Source organism: Salvelinus alpinus, chromosome 1, assembly GCF_045679555.1.
Source record: "Salvelinus alpinus chromosome 1, SLU_Salpinus.1, whole genome shotgun sequence".
NCBI lineage: Eukaryota > Metazoa > Chordata > Actinopteri > Salmoniformes > Salmonidae > Salvelinus > Salvelinus alpinus.
In genome coordinates, this window is record NC_092086.1 from 111,878,814 (window position 1) to 111,898,964 (window position 20,151).

Below are 20,151 nucleotides of genomic sequence, written 5' to 3' on the forward strand. Positions count from 1 at the left end.
CCTGGGTTCAAACACCATTTGAAATCGTTCAAATATTTTTGAGTGTTTGTGTCAACCTGCCTGGAGTGCCAGATGGCCAGTTTTGCTTGTTTAGGACTATTTTATTAGTCCATAAAGTCAGGCATGCTCAATCAAGCACAGATAACGTTTTTTTTAATGATTTCAAATACTATTTGAAGCCAGGTCTGATGTGAATCACAATTTGTTTGGATTGACACAGACAAAAGGCCAGAGCAGCAGAGAGTAGAACAGAGAAAAGGAGAGGAGAACCGAACAAAGGAGTGGAGGGGAGAACACAGGAGAGGAGAGGAGAGGAGAGGAGAGGAGAGGAGAGGAGAGGAGAGGAGAGGAGAGGAGAGGAGAGGAGAGGAGAGGAGAGGAGAGGAGAGGAGAGGAGAGGAGAGGAGGATTGATTTAATCTCTTGGTTTTGTAGGTGTTTTGTGGGGGATTCATAATACATATTCTTTACTGCAGTGGTCAGAGTCAGATCTATCGTAGGCTGAGAACAGAAAAAAAGATTCCATTGGAATTAATCAGATGGTTTAGAATCCCCATGTTCTCTTTGATGCTGTTATCTGTGTGGATTTAGTAACACTCACCAGTTTCTTCCTCTTTGATACATTCAGATTGGGGGATAAATCTGGTCTGTTTTTTAATGGGCTTGATGTAATGCCATGGTTTGACAGGATATTTTCCCTTTAATGTTCTATAGGAAAATGCTAAAAATAATCTAGTTGTGAAAATCCTCATAACATGTCCACTGCCAGTTGGTCCACCTTTTTGAAAAATGACTGTTAACTGAACACTAATGCAGTCTTCTTCATAGCACACAGTGGTATACTACCTTTCATAACTTTTGCTGTGAGTTGATCGCTGTTTATCATCCTATAGCAAGCATTCCACATGCCAATGAGTTGGTACTCATCGTGTACGGGATGTCTTTGGAAAGAAAACACAAATTTAACAAGAAAGGCACAATATACATCCTAAGTCCTAACATTGAGCTGTGTGTGTGTGTGTGTTTGCGTCTCTGCCAGGTATCTTTGGTCAGAAGCTGGAGGAGACGGTGCGGTACGAGAGGCGTTATGGGAGCAGGCAGGCCCCCATGCTGGTGGAGCAGTGTGTGGGCTTTATACGCAAGTGGGGCCTGCGGGAGGAAGGACTGTTCAGGCTACCAGGGCAGGCCAACCTGGTCAAAGAGCTGCAGGATGCCTTTGACTGCGGAGAGAAGCCCTCCTTCGACTGGTACGTAAAGATATGTTACGCTTACTGTAAACGACATGAGAAATGTGTCCAAATGTAAATGCACAACTTTCATTTGCATGTGTTTGATGCGATTCTGTTCATTCCATTATGAGCCTGTCCTCCTTATCTCTCCCTCCACCAGCCTCCACTGGTGTATATATATACAGTATGTAATTTTTTAAGGAAAACCCCACCTTGGACTGCATGCCAGCAATATACAATATACTGTATATACACTGAGTATACAAAACATTAAGGACACCTGCTCTTTCCATTCAGAGGGTGAATGGGCAAGACAAAATATTTAAGTGCCTTTGAACGGGGTATGGTAGTAGGTACCAGGCGCACCGGTTTGTGTCAAGAACTGCAACGCTGCTGGGGTTTTCACGCTCAACAGTTTCCATGTGTGTATCAAGAATGGTCCACCACCCAAAGGATATCCAGCCAACTTGACACCAACTGTGGGAAGCATTGAAGTCAACATGGGCCAGCATTCCTGTGGAACGCTATCGACACCTTGTAAAGTCCATGCCTTGACGAATTGAGGCTGTTCTGAGGGCAAAAGGGGGTGCAACTCAATATTAGGATGTGTATGGGAACCTACAGCATTGGCAGTGCTTTAGCCATTCTTGTTCACTCTGCAATATATAGAATCTCAAATCAAACTCCACATTTTTAATCCTGTTTTCTGCTAATTCTGTATCGAGGGCTGCCAGGATTTTATAAGATATTCCCACAGTAATAATAATTCCCAGACTGGGAATGACATGGAATTAAATCCGGGAGTGGAAAGTGGTGACAGACAGCTTTTGGCACGTCAACCTAATGCCTCAGGGCATTATTATGGGATGCTCAGACACCTTACCTGTAATGACTTTTACCATGGTCCAACAGAATACTGACATCTCTTATCTGTTGATATGCATTTCAGTCACATTACCTCTATGATTTCTCAGATAGGTTAGCTGTTTAAAACTAAATGAGAAGTCACACCAACAACTTTTTTTAAACAAACATACTTTTTTCCCAGAATGCTCTACTGCAGGTTGATATTTTGGAATAGTTGTTAATATCTGTGTTTTTGCATGTACATTGAGTGATTCATTGATCAAAAGTTATGCAACACAAAGATAAAAAAATATATATATTTTAAACTAATCCACTTATTGAATTTTTGCACCCATTACTGAAATGGTTGTTCCAGTTTAAATGGCTTAAGTAGTTTCCTCCCACTGTTCTTAACCCTGGCAGTCAGATTTGAATACAGGTTGCGGGTGAATACAAATTTCAACTGCTAGATAATCTAATGCTGGCTGGATTCCAATTGGATTATACATCGCTTTGCCAGCCAGCGTAATGTGATTCACAGTTAGGGTTGCACAATTCTAGTACATTTCCTAGTTTTTCCAGAAATCCTGGTTGAAAGATTACTGGATATTTTTTTTGGGGGGGGGGAAAAATGAGTATACCTTACTCAAAAGAACTGCATTTGTTTTACTCATATGAAGTTAGTACTGCTCACTTGAGCTATTTAACTTTCTTAATTACATTTTTTTTTTTTGGAAATCTGTTTCCTCAAAATGTTTGAGTAGCCAGAACTTATCCGGGTTTTACAGTGTAGAGGCCGATTCAGAGTCGAGTTAAGTGGGCACAACTCAGACTTCAGTGTAAATCATCCATTGATGTCAGTAGGAAACTTGCAGGAGTATTAAAAATGCAAGAGGGAAAGCGAGGGAAAGCGAGGGAGGTAAGAAGGGAGAGAAATAGGTCGAAAGGGTGGAAGGAAAGGAGAGGGATATGGGGTCTCATCGAGTGTGACTGTAAGGTGCTGATTACATTCTGACACTGACAGTCCTCCTGTAGTATTCCAACTCAGAGTGACATTACATTCTGACGCTGACAGTCCTCCTGTAGTATTCTAACTCAGAGTGACATTACATTCTGACGCTGACAGTCCTCCTGTAGTATTCTAACTCAGAGTGACATTACATTCTGACGCTGACAGTCCTCCTGTAGTATTCTAACTCAGAATGACATTACATTCTGACACTGACAGTCCTCCTGTAGTATTCCAACTCAGAATGACATTACATTCTGACGCTGACAGTCCTCCTGTAGTATTCTAACTCAGAGTGACATTACATTCTGACGCTGACAGTCCTCCTGTAGTATTCTAACTCAGAATGACATTACATTCTGACACTGACAGTCCTCCTGTAGTATTCCAACTCAGAATGACATTACATTCTGACGCTGACAGTCCTCCTGTAGTATTCTAACTCAGAATGACATTACATTCTGACACTGACAGTCCTCCTGTAGTATTCCAACTCAGTGACATTACATTCAGACACTGACAGTCCTCCTGTAGTATTCCAACTCAGAATTCTTCCATAGCGACTCAGGGCAGGCGAGAAGAGAACACTGGCATAGAGGTGATCATTGGGACTGTTTTAACATTAACTCCTAAGCAATAACACTGAGTTACAACTGCTAATTGGAAACAGCTCCTGTTCTGGTGGGTGAGACCTGGGGGGGGAGAGAGGGAGAGAAGGAACAAAGAGAGAGAGAGAGAGAGAGAGAGAGAGAGAGAGAGAGAGAGAGAGAGAGAGAGAGAGAGAGAGAGAGAGAGAGAGAGAGAGAGAAAGAGAGAGAGAGAGCGAGAGAGAGAGAGAGAGAGAGAGAGAGAGAGAGAGAGAGAGAGAGAGAGAGAGAGAGAGAGAGAGAGAGAGAGAGAGAGAGAGAGAGCAGAAACAAACAAACAAAAACAAAAAAATGTTTCTGACAAATGGTTTGATAATGAATGTAAAACAACCCAGAGCTACGATATGAATACTTTGAAACTCTGAAACAGTATAAACATACACTGAAACGCAAGAAACCATTATACCAACAAGACACTTGATGAAATTGAAAACGCAATTGACCAAAATCAGTTCTGGGACATGTGGAACAATTTAAGCACAACAAAGCCACAAGAATTAGCCATACAAGATGTAGGAATTTGGAAAACTTATTTTGATAATCTATACAAAAACATCCCACAAAAAGACTTAAAACAGAACCAATTAGAAATTAAAGAAAAATTGAAAATCCTTGAATCAGTCATTAAAAATAACCAAAATCCATTAGATTACCCAATAACCCAACAAGAACTAAATGAAAAGCTCAAATCTATTAAATCAAAGAAGGCTTGTGGTCTAGACAACATCAGAAATGAAATGCTGAAAAACAGCACACCTGAGTTGCAAAATGCTGTGCTTAAATTGTTCAACATGGTTTTAACTTCTGGCTGCTTCCCTGATGTCTGGAACCAGGGGCTCATCTCCCCTATCCACAAAAGTGGAGACAAATCAGACCCCAATAATTACAGGGGAATTTGTGTAAACAGTAACTTGGGAAAGGTTTTCTGTAGCATTTTGAATTCAAGAATCCAAACCTTTCTTCAAGAAAAAAATGTAATAACTAAATGTCAAATTGGCTTTCTCCCTAACCATCGCACTACTGACCATATATACACCTTACACACACTAATTAATAAACACGTCCACCAAAAAAAAGAGGGCAAAATCTTTGCTTGCTTTATTGACTTTAAAAAAGCATTTGATTCTATTTGGCACAAAGGGCTATTCTACAAAATTCTACAAAGTGGGCTTGGTGGTAAGGTGTATGACTTAATAAAATGTATGTACACAGAAAATAAGTGTGCAATAAAAATCAAAAACCAAAGAACAGAATTATTTTCACAATGTCGAGGTGTGAGACAAGGCTGTAGTTTGAGTCCAAATCTTTTCAACATTTATATCAATGAATTAGCAGACATGTTGGACCATTCTCCAGCCCCAGGACTCACACTATTTGACACAGAGGTGAAATACCTGCTATATGCTGATGACTTGGTACTTCTATCACCAACCAAAGAAGGTCTTCAACAGAACATTAATATTCTAGAGCAATATTGCCATAATTGGGCCCTGGCAGTAAATTTCCCAAAAACTAAAATCATGATTTTCCAAAAACAAAACAGATGTCAGAAACACAAATATAAATTCACCCTGAACAACACCATAATTGAACACACAAAAAATTACACCTACCTTGGTCTGACCATATCTGCATCGGGAAACTTTAATATGGCAGTGAATGCACTCAAAGAAAAAGCCCGCAGAGCATTGTATGCAATAAAAATGAAATTATTCAAAATCAACATCCCAATTAGAATTTGGACCAAAATATTTGACAGTGTAATCCTACCAATAGCTCTTTACGGAAGTGAGGTTTGGGGGCCACTCAATAAACTGGACTTTAAAATGTGGGACAAACATCCAATTGAAACCCTACATGCAGAATTCTGTCGGAAAATCCTACAAGTCCAGAGAAATACACCAACTAATACATGTAGGGCAGAATTGGGCCGCTTTCCAGTAATAATGAAAATACAGAAAAGATCATTAAAATTTTGGCTACATCTAAATTCAAGTCCAAATTCGAGTCTGCAATTTAAAGCACTTCAAACCCAAGAACTGAGCCCAGAAACGAGCCCTCTCAGTCAGCTGGTGTTGGACCTAACCAACCAAGCTGACACCGGCACTGCTTCAAAAGAAAGAATTCCAATAAACAAAATCATGAACCAATCAAAGGACTCATATTTACAACATTGGAAAAACGAAACAAAATCCCAAAGCTGACTAAATTGCTATCTGACCCTAAACAGAGAATATGAATTGGCTGAATATCTCTACTCTGTCAGAGATTCGAAGCAGAGACAGATCCTTACCAAGTACAGGCTGAGTGACCACCGATTGGCAATAGAAACCGGCAGACATAAAAAGACATGGCTACCCAAAGAGGAGCGTGTATGTGGTCACTGCACGACAGGGGAGGTAGAAACAGAGATGCACTTTCTCCTTTACTGTGATAAATATTCCTCACCAAGAGATTCATTATTCACAGAAATGACTACATTTATTCCAAATTTTAACTTATTAAACCCAGAGGAAAAACTAAAAATACTCATGGGCGAAGGAGCAATGGCTCCTCTTGCAGCCAAATATGTATTTGCCTGCCATAGCCTGAGGGACACTGAATAATAACATCTGCATAGTAAGCAGTAACTTACTTATTATGACTGTTATTGTTATTACTGTTATTGTTATTAGTATTATTATTGTTGTTTATCATTCCAAATAGTAATGGTATGGGTGGTAATGGTAATGATAGCAGTTTAATGATAGTGGTGGTGGTGGTGGTAGTGGTGCATTACACCATACATTACATTCGACTATTGACTGTTACCATTTTATTGTTACTATTTTTTATATTTAATTTTGTATTATTATTTACTGCCATTCTATATTATTATTTGTCATTGTTTTAATTGTATTACAATGTATATTGTATACATTGTTGCTTTGGCAATATTGACACAATGTTTTTCATGCCAATAAAGCAGCTTGAATTTGAATTTGAATTTGAGAGAGAGAGAGAGAGGCAGAGAGAGAGGCAGAGAGATAGACAGAGAGAGAGACAGAGAGAGGTAGTCATAGAACCCCTACTGTGTGGGATGTAGCAGAGAGGGATGTGTGTATCAGGATGGTGACACCTTCCATAACTCAGAGATGATAGAGGCATGTGAGAGATGGTCCCCTCTCCCACCACACACCACCGCCCACAGTAACCTGATTTGGGATCAGGTTGCTGTCACACTTTATTTATGCACTACATCGTACAGTGCCCTCCACTTATATTGGCACTCTTGATAAACATGAGCAAAACGGGCTGTAAAGAAAATATATTTGCTGTTTATCCTCTTGGTCTTTCATTCAAAATATTCACAAAAATCTAACCTTTAATTGAAGTAAAATGATTTTAAAAAGTAAATGTTAAATAAATGAAATAAATATCTTTCTCCAAAACATGTGTGCCACAATTATTGGCACCCCTAGAAATGCTTATGAGTCAAATCTAACTGAAGTATATTCCCATTCATATTTTACGTTTTTAAGTTCACCTGAGTGATTTGGAATATTTAAGTGGTAAGCCATGACTTCCTGTTTCACTGGGGTATAAATATGAGGTGACACACAGGCCAAGTTCCCATAGTCATCCATCACTATGGGAAAGGACCGAGAATACAGTAATGATGTGCGACAAAACGTTGTTGAGCTGCACAAATTAGACAATTGCTATAAGAAAACAGCTCAACGGTTCAAAATGCCCATTTCCACTATCAGAGCAATAATGAAGAAGTTTAAAGCAACAGGAGATGTTAACAATCAGCCTGGAAGAGGCCGTGTGTCTATATTGACCCCACGCACAGTGAGGAGGATGGTTCCAGTGGCCCAAAAATCTACAAGGATCACAGATGGAGAATTGCAGACATTGGTTGGGTCTTGGGGTCAGAAAATCTCCAAAACTGCGAACAGATGCCATATACATAACCACACGTTGTTTGGGAGGGTTGCCATAAAAAAAGCCTTTGCTGACATCAAACAACAAACTCAAGTGCCTACAGTTTGCCAAACGTTACTGGAGCTTTCAATGGGACCGGATTCTATGGTCAGATGAGACCAACATATAGATTTTTGGAAATAAACGCCAGAGGTGGGTTTGGCAAAGACAGAAAGATGGATATGCAGAAAAGTACCTCATCCCCACTGTGAAGTATGTTGGTGGGTCGTTGATGTTGTGGGGCTCTTTTTCTTCCAAAGGCCCTGGACAACTAGTTAGGATACATGGTATCATGGACTCCATCACGTACCAGCAGATGTTAAATCAAAACCTGACTGCCTCCACCAGGAAGCTTAAACTGGGCCGTGGTTGGATCTTCCAGCAGGACAATGATCCAAAGCACACCTCAAAATCAACACAAAAATGTTTCGCTGACCACAGAGCTGTTATCTTCAGAAAAGGGAGGTTGCACAAAGTATTGAATAAAGGAGTGCCAATAATTGTGGCACACATATATTTGAGAAAAATATTTGTTTTATGTTAAGAATTTATTTTTTCTTTCAATTATTTTACAATTATTTTACTCATTAAAAGTTAGATTTTTGTGAATATTTTGAATGAAAGACCAAGAGGATAAACAATAAATATATATTTTTTCACAGCCCGTTTTGCTCATATTTACCAAGGGTGCCAAAATTAGTGGAGGTCACTGTACATACATCCTTCCACCCTCCCTCCATCCCTCTCTCCTTTCCCTCCCTCATTGCCCCCTCCATACATTGATCTGTGTTTATGTCTTCTTCGTTTAAAGGTGCTTCATCTTACTCTCTCCCCCCATCTCCTCTACCTCTCTGCCTCCATCTCTGTCCCTCCCCTTCTCCTCTCGCTCTCTCTCTCTCCTCTCGCTCTCTCTCTCTCTCTCTCCTCTCCTCTCTCTCTCCTCTCTCTCTCTGCTCCTTCTCTCCTCTCTCTATCCTCTCCCTCTCTCTCTCCTCTCTTTCTCTACCTCTCCTCTCTCTCTCTGTTCCTTCTCTCCCTCTCCTCTCTCCTCTCTCCTCTCTCCTCTCCCTCTCTCCCTCTCCTTCCTCTCTCTGCAGTAACACAGATGTTCATACAGTAGCCTCTCTACTAAAGCTGTATCTCAGAGAGCTACCAGAACCAGTCATCCCCTTCTCGAAGTTTGATGAGTTCCTCTCCTGCACCAAACTGCTCAGCAAGGACGAGGAATCTGTAAGTACTTCCTGGGTCAGATTTAAGTTGTATCAGAAATGGCTTCCTATTCACTTTACTGCGAAGGGCACTACTTTTGGACCAGAGCTTCCTATTCACTTTAGGGCACTACTTTGGACCAGAGCTTCCTATTCACTTTAGGGCACTACTTTGGACCAGAGCCTATGGGACATGTCAAAAGTAGTAATAGGGTGCCGTTAACCATTCATATCGGATTAATCTTCTCTCACACTACAAGACTTGCTGCTTTATGGGGTATCAGTCCTCAACTCCCCTCAGTCACTCTCCAATCCTGTTTGTTTTCATCTTTCATTCAGCAACTTGGTGTGTGTCTTAGCTGGGCTGAGCTGTGTGTGTGTGTGTCTTAGCTGGGCTGAGCTGTGTGTGTGTGTGTGTCTTAGCTGGGCTGAGCTGTGTGTGTGTCTTAGCTGGGCTGAGCTGTGTGTGTGTGTGTCTTAGCTGGGCTGAGCTGTGTGTGTGTGTGTCTTAGCTGGGCTGAGCTGTGTGTGTGTGTGTGTGTCTTAGCTGGGCTGAGCTGTGTGTGTGTGTGTCTTAGCTGGGCTGAGCTGTGTGTGTGTGTGTCTTAGCTGGGCTGAGCTGTGTGTGTGTGTGTCTTAGCTGGGCTGAGCTGTGTGTGTGTGTGTGTGTGTCTTAGCTGGGCTGAGCTGTGTGTGTGTGTGTCTTAGCTGGGCTGAGCTGTGTGTGTGTGTGTCTTAGCTGGGCTGAGCTGTGTGTGTGTGTGTCTTAGCTGGGCTGAGCTGTGTGTGTGTGGCTTAGCTGGGCTGAGCTGTGTGTGTGTTTGCGTATGTACGTGAGTGCTTGCATGCCCATGTGTGAATCTAACTCCAGCGTGACTTATAGGCTAGCTATCTTACCTCTGAAAACACACAGCCAGTCAGCCAGTCAACCAGTTAGCCACTCAACCAGTCAGCCAGTCAACCAGTTAGCCAGTCAACCAGTCAGCCAGTCAACCAGTTAGCCACTCAACCAGTTAGCCACTCAACCAGTCAGCCAGTGAGCCAGTCAACCAGTCAGCCAGCCAACCAGTCAGCCAGTCAGCCAATCAACCAGTTAGCCACTCAACCAGTCAGCCAGTCAACAAGTCAGCCAGTCAACCAGTCAACCAGTCAGCCAGTCAACCAGTCAACCAGTCAGCCAGTCAACCAGTTAGCCAGTCAACCAGTCAGCCAGTGAGCCAGTCAGCCAGTCAACCAGTCAGCCAGCCAACCAGTCAGCCAGTCAACCAGTTAGTCAGCCAGTCATCCAGTCAACCAGTTAGTCAGCCAGTCAACCAGTCAGCCAGTCAGCCAGTGAGCCAGTCAGCCAGTCAACCAGTCAGCCAGTCAACCAGTCAGCCAGTCAACAAGTCAACAAGTCAGCCAGTCAACCAGTCAACCAGTCAACCAGTTAGCCAGTCAACCAGTCCGCCAGTCAACCAGTTAGCCAGTCAACCAGTCAGCCAGTCAGCCAGCCAACCAGTCAGCCAGTCAACCAGTTAGTCAGCCAGTCATCCCATAGGTATCGGATCATTTCACAGCAAACACAATCAAAGTCCTGAGCATGACCAGCAAATTGAACTGAAGAAGCCGCACATTTTTCTCATTCTATATCTCATATTCCCACCATGCTTTGCTGTCTTTTCTTTGAATTGTTTGAAAGACACAATGAAAATGTCAAAGAAAGTGAAGGTTTTTTATTTTCTTCGCAGGATCAGTGTAGACCTTGGGAATGGCCCACCGGTAAAGCTAGTGAGGTCACGGCAGAAGACACAATAATGGTCTGGGATATGGGCTTTCTCCCAAATGATACCCTATTGATCCCCAGAGCCCTATCGGCCCTGGTTAAAAGTATTGCACTAGATAGGGAATAGGGTGCTCTTTGGGACGCAACTAAGGATATTGATTATGATAAAATCTGGACCAGATTAAAAATGGAGATCTGTTAAGATGTCATCAATGGATCACCTATGACTTGATAAATGGACTTGGACTCATACGATTAATGGTACAGATATGCTGAATTGGATAAATAGGGTTTATTATGCATTTTTAATGTCCATTCATAATGTGGGGAAAATATCTACTAAGGATACATTTAAAGCATACATGTAAACCAGAGTTAATAGTTACTGAAGCCTATCTACTTCCGTAAAACAATTAGCTAATATTATGTGGTGATGTCAAACTATATGTTTACCCTAATCCATCCCATTAATCGCTCCAAAGAGTGTAGAATATGTATTAAACTGATACCGTAGGGGCTCCTGAGTGGCGCAGCGGTCTAAGGCGCTAGAGGCGTCACTACAGACCCTGGTTCGATTCCAGGCTGTATCACAACCTCCTGTGATTGGGAGTCCCATAGGGCGGCGCACAATTGGCCCAGCATCGCCCAGGTTTGGCTGTCATTGTAAAGAAGAATTTGTTCTTAACTAACTTACCTAGTTAAATAACGGTAACATAAAAACGTCTAATTGCCGACACAAAAAAAAAGCTACTTTTTGGAAAGAAATGGTATGTGGATGAAGGTCATGCTTAGAAGAACAAACTATAAAGGGAAATACATGGCTACAATTTATACTTTTTTTTTTATTTTTAGAAAAGGGGCGTTTTGGTTATTTTTTATAACAGGGTAACTGCCCCCCCCCCCCCCGATGGAGTTGAAGATTATGGCATAGGGTTTCACACAAGTGTGTTAAAATCCATTGAATCAGTTTAATTTAGAAATTCTTTAGTAAGTAATACTTAAAAGCAATGTCTAGTTGTCTCATTTTAATGATTTAAATAAAATATGGAAGTAATACTTAAAAGCAATGTCTAGTTGTCTCATTTTAATGATTTAAATAAAATATGGAAGTAATACTTAAAAGCAATGTCTAGTTGTCTCATTTTAAGTATTTAAATAAAATATGGGGGGGAAATGGTGTTGCACGTCACCGTTCATTTTTTCTTTATTTAACCTTTATTTAACGTAATATCTGCACTATGAGGAGATTTGATGTAAAGTCCCTCACCTGCACATTCATTGTCTTTGTTCTGTCTTTGCTGTTCCTTACCCATACAACCCAATATGTACAACTGCACTAAATATTGTTTGAATAATGCAAGATTTTAAATCCCAGCAGTCTTTAAAATTACATTCAGGAGCAAAAGGTTTTCAAAAATATTGGAATGGAATATTAACTAATGACATTAAATAACATTGGAATATAACATTTAACAACAACAACTTAACTAATTAACCTAGTGTAACATTGATGTGGGAACTCTCTTATTCTCTGCTATTGCACGATTCTAATTTGTACATACAGTAGGTCACAAATAAAGCTATCCCCAGTCAAATTGGACCACAACTCATGAGCCCACCTCCTGCACTGCGCACACCTAATCCACCTGTGACTAAAAACAGGGGGGAAGATGCTAATTGAAAAGCTCTCTCTTAAAATCTTAGCTAGCTATCTAGCTATATGACATAAAATGCTATGTAGCAACTAAAAGGCTATAAAGTAACATTAACTGTAAAACTATCCGTCACTGGTAGAAACACTTACAACTGCAATTAAGTTACGTTATCTTTTTAATATATTTTACCTCATATGATCTGGTAGTAAGGTTGCTAACTAGCCCTCCTAGCATATTATGCTAACTAGCTAGCGAAGTTGCTAGCTATCAAGTTAGCATAAACTAGCACTAACTAGGCTAGTCATTGTTTAAATGACAGGTAGAAATCGTTTTGTTGAAATATCTCCAAAAGTTTTGATGACACAGTGGACATTTATCGTTGAGCAAGAACAGTGGCAGCCATGGAAAGTGTTGGGGAAATAATTTGGTGACATCTTGTGGTCTTAATGTGAATTACAGGGGGGGAGACAGTTACCCCAGGGGGCTACTTACCCCCTAGTACCCTACTTCTAGAGTACATTGGGATGTACATTAAGTGCAACTTGTGTATTCTCTCCCCAGGGAATGAAGGAACTGAAAAGACAAGTGGAATGTCTACCTCCAGTCAACTACAATCTGCTGCAGTACATATGCAGGTAGAGTAGTATCACTGCATTATTGTGTATTATTATATTACTGTATCACTGTATTACTGTGAAGACCAGTATTATCTTTCATAGACTGACCTGCAAAGTTTCTAATGTTGGTGACTTTGTTGTTCCACAGTATTTAACTATCATTTTAAAAAGCTAACTGGGATGTTAATTGTGTTTCTCCTACAGATTTTTAGATGAAGTCCAGTCCTATTCAGGTGTGAATAAAATGAGTGTCCAGAACCTGGCCACGGTCTTTGGTCCAAATATACTACGGCCAAAGATCGAAGACCCTGTAGCAATCATGGAAGGTCAGTTTATTTTCTAGCTCACCTTGATGTCTGTGGCTTTTCAGGTTGCTATTGTCAAAGAGAACCTACCTGGTTAAATAAAGTGCATTTCGATGGAAAATGTTTTACTTTTTAAGTGGAAAGAACGGCATACATGATCTCAATAATTAATAAAATATGTAGTAATTTGACACCATTGTCCTTCTAGGCCTACGACACTGTGAGTGTACAGTATTCTGATGCGTATGGACCTGGGAAGACATGTAACCTTTCTGGTGTTCTCAGGTACAGTGCTGGTGCAGCAGCTGATGTCTGTTCTGATTGGTCGTCACGACGTGTTGTTCCCTAGAGACGAGGACAGTCCCAAGACACTGGAGCTGGTCAACAACAACAACGAGGTGGGTACGAGAGCCCAAGCACGGTATTAAAAGCCTGGTACTAGCTAGCTAGCAACACCAAAGTTGTGGGTTCAAACAGTAGTGGAGGGGAATTCGGAATCCCGCTCTAGTGATTAGTAGCCCTGGGACTTGTAAACCCAATTGTCAGCCTTGGCCCATAAGGTTCCTTCTTGGTCTAATGGTTAACATTTTGAGTTCTTAAGCGAAAGCTGCCCGAATCCCACCTTTTACATATACTCAAATGTACCCACTGCACTAAGTGTAATATATTATTATCCTGTAGGTCCAGAAGAGGCTGACCCAGGTTGTGCCGACGGTGCAGACTACAGAACAGAACAACAATACCCAAATACCCCAGCAGAGGGTGAAACAGTGTTCTTGGGAGACCCCCGAGTCGCCTCACCGCCAGCCCCCGGTAACGTTAGACAACAACGGCTCCGGTTCTCCTCGCTCAGCCAGCCCACTTAACGGCCATGTTACCGGGCGCTTTGACCTGGCCCGCAGCCCGCCGTTAACAGTGAAGAAGAACCCGGCGGTCTCCAAGGGCAGCGGCGTGGTCACCAACGGCTCATTTAGTTGTTCCCCCTCTGGAGACGCAGCCAACCAGGAGAAGAGCCAGACTCTGCCCGGTAACACAGGTTACTATCTGCTCTGTTCGGTCACATTTTAATTGCACTAGGTTTTGATTTTAATTTCACTAGGTATTGATTTTAATTGCACTAGGTTTTGATTTTAATTTCACTAGGTTTTGATTTTAATTGCACTAGGTTTTGATTTTAATTACACTAGGTTTTGAGTTTAATTACACTAGGTTTTGAATTTAGTTGTACTTTGATTTGACTGTACTTCTAATGTAAGGTGTCCTTGAGTATAGGATAGGATACTTTATTGTCCCCATGGGGAAATGTGTCTTGGACAATGACAGTCCTGAAAGACACATAAAATGTATTGTTGTAATTTTTATTAATAGGAGGCATCAGCGGCCTCCAGGCCCGGCGCACCCTGAAGGGCTCGGGCACCAAGATGGGCACCAGCGGGGTCCCTAACGGAGGTGTCCGCATGGGCGTGTCAAGTACCGACGTGGTGAACGGTACCCTGAACGGGCGTAATGGTCTGTGGGTGCCCAATGGCTACCCGGTCACCTTACGAGACAGCAAGTCTCGGGACTGTGGGGAACAGACGGCAGCCCAGAACCGGCTGTCCACCTATGACAACGTCCAGCAACAACAACAACAGTTACAAAATCAACAACAGCCGTGTCTCAGCTCTAGCTGTGAGGACAAGCAGAGTGTGGACAGTGCAACCTGGTCCACCTCCTCCTGTGAGATCTCTCTTCCAGACAACTCCACGTCCTGCCGTTCCTCCACCACCACCTGCCCAGAACAGGACTTCTACGGTGGGCTGGGCCACTACCAGGACCCCCTGCTGCTGCTGGATGGACCTAGGGGCCTGTCCTCCCTCGGCGAGCAGCCCCAGCCAGGGGGGGACGTGGAAGGGGAGCGGAGGAACGGTGGTGGAGGTAGTGGAGGGAGGGGTAGTGGAGCCACCAGCAGCAGTGATAACAGTGAGACGTTCCCTGTCAATAAAGGACCCAGTAGTCACAGTGCTCTACACAGCCTGGTGGCCAGCCTGAAACACGAGATGCAGAAGCAGAAGACTGAGTACGAGGCCAGGATAACAAGGTAGCACCACTACCTCCTACTGTGTCATTAGAATAAAACTGAGATAGACATTTATTTAATTTGAGGACAGTTCGTGCATATCTTAACAAGCTCTTTCTGCAGACAGAGGATCTTTCTTAATTGTTTTTCTTGCGTCTTCTCTTTCATTGCACTGATCTGAAAGAACGGACAAGGTGAAAGCCAGCCAAGTCTTTTACAATCAGTGCAGATGAAGGGAATGAGATGAAGAGAAGACTGTTTTAGAGATTTAAGGAAGAGCTTAAAGATGTCCTCCTGTTGAAAAGCCATATCCCAGTATAAATACAGTAAACACACTAAAGAGAAAAAAAAAATTTTAGACTGCAAACTTCAACGAGTAAGGCATTCAAGGAATTGGTCTAATGGGAATCCATGATCAAATAAAATAAAATGTTATTTGTCACATACTCCGAAATAAGGGCTACACCGAGCAGGTGTACTGTAGACCTTACCGTGAAATGCTTACTTACAAGCCCTTAATTAACCAACAATGCTGTTCAAGAAATAGAGTTAAGAAAATATTTACTAAATAAACTAAAGTAAAGAAATAAAAAGAAGGAACACAAGAAAATGACATAACAATAACGAGTACCGAGTCAATGTGCGGGGGTACAGGTTAGTCGAGGTCATTTGCAAAGTGACTATGCATAGATAATAAACAGTGAGTAGCAGCAGTGGATAGGAGGGTCAATGTTAATAGTCCGGGTGGCCATTTGATTAATTGTTCAGCAGTCATCAATCAAATGTATTTATAAAGCCCTTCTTACATCAGCTGATGTCACAAAGTGCTGTACAGAAACCCAGCAAGATACAGAAACAGCAAGCAATGCAGGTGTAGAAGCACGGTGGCTAGGAAAAACTCCCTAGAAAGGAGTTTTCTGCTCCACTACAGTCCGTCGATGTTAATAGGGGCCTGTTCGGCCCCCTTTTCCTATAGCCCACAATCAGCTCCTTTGTCTTGCTCACATTGAGGGAGAGGTTGGTGTCCTGGGACCACAGTGCCAGTTCTCTGACCTCCTCCCTATAGACTGCCTCATCGTTGTCGGTGATCAGGCCTACCACCGTTGTGTCGTCAACAAACTTCATGATGATGTTGGAGTTGTGCTTGGCCACGCTCTCGTGGGTGAACAGGGAGAACAGGAAGGGACTGAGCATGCACTCGTGAGGGGCCCCAGTGTTGAGGATCAGCGTGGCAGTTGTGTTGTTGCCTACCCTTACCACCTGGGGCCGGCCCGTCAGGAAGTGCAGGATCCTTAGCTTAGTGATGAGCTTTGAGGTCACTATGGTGTTGAACGCTGAGCTGTAGTCTATGAACAGCATTCTCACATAGGTGTTCCTTTTGTCCAGGTGGGAAAGGGCCGTGTGGAGTGAGATTGAGATTGCATCAACTGTGGAGCTGTTGGGGTGGTATGCTAATTGGAGGGTGTCTACGGTGTCCGGGCATGATGGTCTTTATGTGAGTCACGACCAGCCTTTCAAAGCACTTCATGGCTACAGACGTGAGTGCCACGGGGCAGTAATCATTTAGGCAGGTTACCTTCGCTTCCTTGGGCACAGGGACTATGGTGGGCTGCTTGAAACATGTAGGTATTACAGACTCGGTCAGGGAGAGGTTGAAAATGTCAGTGAAGACACTTGACAGTTGGTCCGCGCATGCTTTGAGTACACTTCCTGGTAATCCGTCTGGCCCCGCGGCTTTGTGAATATTGACCTGTTTAAAGGTCTGGCTCACATCGGCTACGGAGAGCGTGATCACACAGTCGTCCGGAACAGCTGGTGCTATCATGTATGCTTAAGTGTTGCTTGCCTCGAAGCGAGCATAAAAGGCTAATCAAAATCAAATCAAATCAAATTTTATTTTGTCACATACACAAGGTTAGCAGATGTTAATGTGAGTGTAGCGAAATGCTTGTGCTTCTATTTCCAACAGTGCAGTAATATCTAACAAGTAATCTTAACAATTCCCCAACAACTACCTAATACACACAAATCTAAAGGGGTGCATGAGAATATGCACATGTATGTATATGGATGAGCGATGCCTGAGCGGCATAGGCAAGGTGCAATAGATGGTGTAAAATACAGTATATACATGTGATATGAGTAATGTAAGATATGTAAACATTATTAAAGTGGCATTATTTATAGTGGCATTGTATAAAGTGACCAGTGATCCATTTATTTAAGTGGCCAGTGATTGGGTCTCAATGTAGGTTGCAGCCTCTCTGAGTTAGTGATGGCTGTTTAACAGTCTGATGGCCTTGAGATAGAAGCTGTTTTTCAGTCTCTCGGTCCCCGCTTTAATGCACCTGTACTGACCTCGCCTTCTGGATGATAGCAGGGTGAACAGGCAGTGGCTCGGGTGGTTGTTGTCTTTGATGATCTTTTTGGCCTTCCTGTGACATCGGGTGGTGTAGGTGTCCTGGAGGGCAGGTAGTTTGTCCCCGGTTATGCGTTGTGCAGACCGCACCACCCTCTGGAGAGCCTTGCGGTTGAGGGTGGTGCAGTTGCCGTACCAGGCGGTGATACAGCCCGACAGGATGCTCTCGATTGTGCATCTGTAAAAGTTTGTCAGGGTTTTGGGTGACAAGCCAAATTTCTTCAACCTCCTGAGGCATTGTGTTATGTCATGACTTACCTGGACCACCTATTGAGATGTGCCTTTTGTTAAGTAAATCGGGTGTTAAATGAGGTGAAAAAGAGACTGGAGTGCCACTTTAAATATTTTCGTCCTCCTTCTAAACTAACTGCTCTCGTCTCTGCAGCCTGGAGCACAGTAACCTGGAGTTGGAGACTGAGATGGGGACTCTTCACGAGGAGCTGAACCAGGAGAAGAAGAAGGTCACCATGGTGGAGATCAAGTTTCGTAACGCAGAGCGAGCCAAGGATGACGCAGAGAAGAGGAACGAGATGCTGCAGAAAGAGATGGAACAGTTCTTTTCTACCTTCGGAGATCTGACCGACGACCCGCGCCGGCCCGACCGGGCCAATACCATCTGGATCCAGTGAGGGGTTGTGGCAGTGCAGGGTGGACTGTGCCATTTTAATCGAATGAGAGGGGGTGGAACTTGACAATGACTTGGAGACATATTGAAAGGGACATTACCGTCTGGATCTAGTGAGGGGTGTGTACCACCCGGGGGGTGAGAGAAAGTGGGAGAATGTACTAAGGAGACACTTTGACAGACTGCACCACCTGAATCTAGTGCGAGGGGGTGTCACAGTACACGGTGGAATGTGCCATTTTAATCTAGTGCGAGGGGGTGTGGCAGTGCAGAGTGGACTGTGCCATTTTAATCTAGTGAGAGGGTGTGTGGCAGTGCAGGGTGGACTGTGCCATTTTAATCTAGTGAGAGAGGGCGTGGAGGTGCAAAGTGGACTGTGCCATTTTAATCTAGTGAGAGAGGGCGTGGAGGTGCAAAGTGGACTGTGCCATTTTAATCTAGTGAGAGAGGGCGTGGAGGTGCAAAGTGGACTGTGCCATTTTATTCTAGTGAGAGGCGATGGGAGTATGTACTAAGGCGGGGTTTCCCAAACTTGGTCCTTTGGACCCATGTGGCACAGATTTTGTTTTTTGCCCTAGTACTACACAGCTGATTGAAATAATCAACGAGTAATCAACCTTTGATGGCAAAAACCAAAAGGTGCACGTGTGGTCCCCAGGACTGAGTTTGGGTAACCCTGTACTAAGGACAAAACATTGAGAGGGACAATACCGTCTGAAAGCCAGAGACATATGGATACAGTGTGTAGTGGGACAGGGTGCATGGCGCTGGACCTCAACCATGCTGACTGACTGTGGCAATATTACTGAAGACGTCAGGCGGCTGGTTATCTGCCTGACACAGACTATACCCAGCCTATACATGGACTACTGAAAGACTACACTACCCATAAAACCATTCTTCTTCCCCATTTTCCTTCAAGATCCAATCAAGTATATAATCAACCCTGTTCCATGTTATCATGTATCTGGCTGTGTAGATAGAGGACCATGTTATCATGTATCTGCTTGTGTATATAGAGAAAAAACTATGCTGAAGAAGAGTTATGTATGTGTAAAAAAAAGAAAATGTTACAAAAATATTTGTATGTTTGTCTGGTATATTTAAACAACATAACTACGTATCCATGAGTGACATTTCCATTTGATATCAATGCTTTTTGTTTTATTTTCAACATGGTGGTACTGAATTACTTTATGTACGCAGATTTAGTTTCTTGTGTCTCAAATCAAGTTAATATAACTTGTGGCTTTTTTGTTGTTGCCACGGAGCCATTTCATTCATCCCAAAGAAGAAGAGACGGAACGTGTACATGTTAATATAGACACTTTGCTTTGTTTTGTCTGTACTGTAGCTTTAAGACATTTTCCCGATAGGAATGGTCTGGCTTGAAAATGAATCATATTTTGTAGATTCTATTAAAACCTAAATACAAGTCTGGTTAGTAATGGTTTCAGCATTGAATGTTCATCTATAGTTGATATTTATCCTCAACGGAAACTGTACACACATTGGTAATAAGACACATCACTTGTTTCAGGATGTTAGGTCCAAGACTGAAAAATAAACATTGTAGCTGTGCTGATTGTGGGTATTAATGGGCTCTGTAGATCAGAGGTTGCTCTACCTACAGTAGTTCTTGGGGAGTATCACAATGTCAAGAACCTTGCAGAAATAGAGTTTCTCCGTGCTGGTTTCTCAAGCACTCCTGGGGCGTGGGTAGACTGTATAATATGGCCACACATATAACAGAGACTATAACTGTTTATAGTGGCATAGATTCTACTGGTCTCTACTCTACT

At 42.7% G+C, this 20,151-nt stretch overlaps 1 protein-coding gene across 5 annotated transcripts in view; it reads left to right on the top strand.

The window, feature by feature from the left end:
* arhgap24 (Rho GTPase activating protein 24) overlaps positions 1–19,784 on the top strand; it is a 253,967-nt gene extending 234,183 nt beyond the window's left edge. For 4 of the 5 annotated variants that reach the window (XM_071341555.1, XM_071341572.1, XM_071341581.1 and 1 more), the window contains 8 exons: positions 1,039–1,246; positions 8,794–8,926; positions 12,886–12,959; positions 13,146–13,267; positions 13,532–13,644; positions 13,928–14,282; positions 14,615–15,326; positions 18,110–19,784. In XM_071341555.1, coding sequence (XP_071197656.1) covers positions 1,039–1,246; positions 8,794–8,926; positions 12,886–12,959; positions 13,146–13,267; positions 13,532–13,644; positions 13,928–14,282; positions 14,615–15,326; positions 18,110–18,353 — 1,961 coding nt within the window. In that variant the 3' untranslated portion in view covers positions 18,354–19,784. The remainder of the gene's footprint in view (positions 1–1,038; positions 1,247–8,793; positions 8,927–12,885; positions 12,960–13,145; positions 13,268–13,531; positions 13,645–13,927; positions 14,283–14,614; positions 15,327–18,109) is intronic. The other variant, XM_071341563.1, reaches the window with a different exon arrangement.
* The last annotated feature ends 367 nt before the right edge of the window (positions 19,785–20,151 follow it).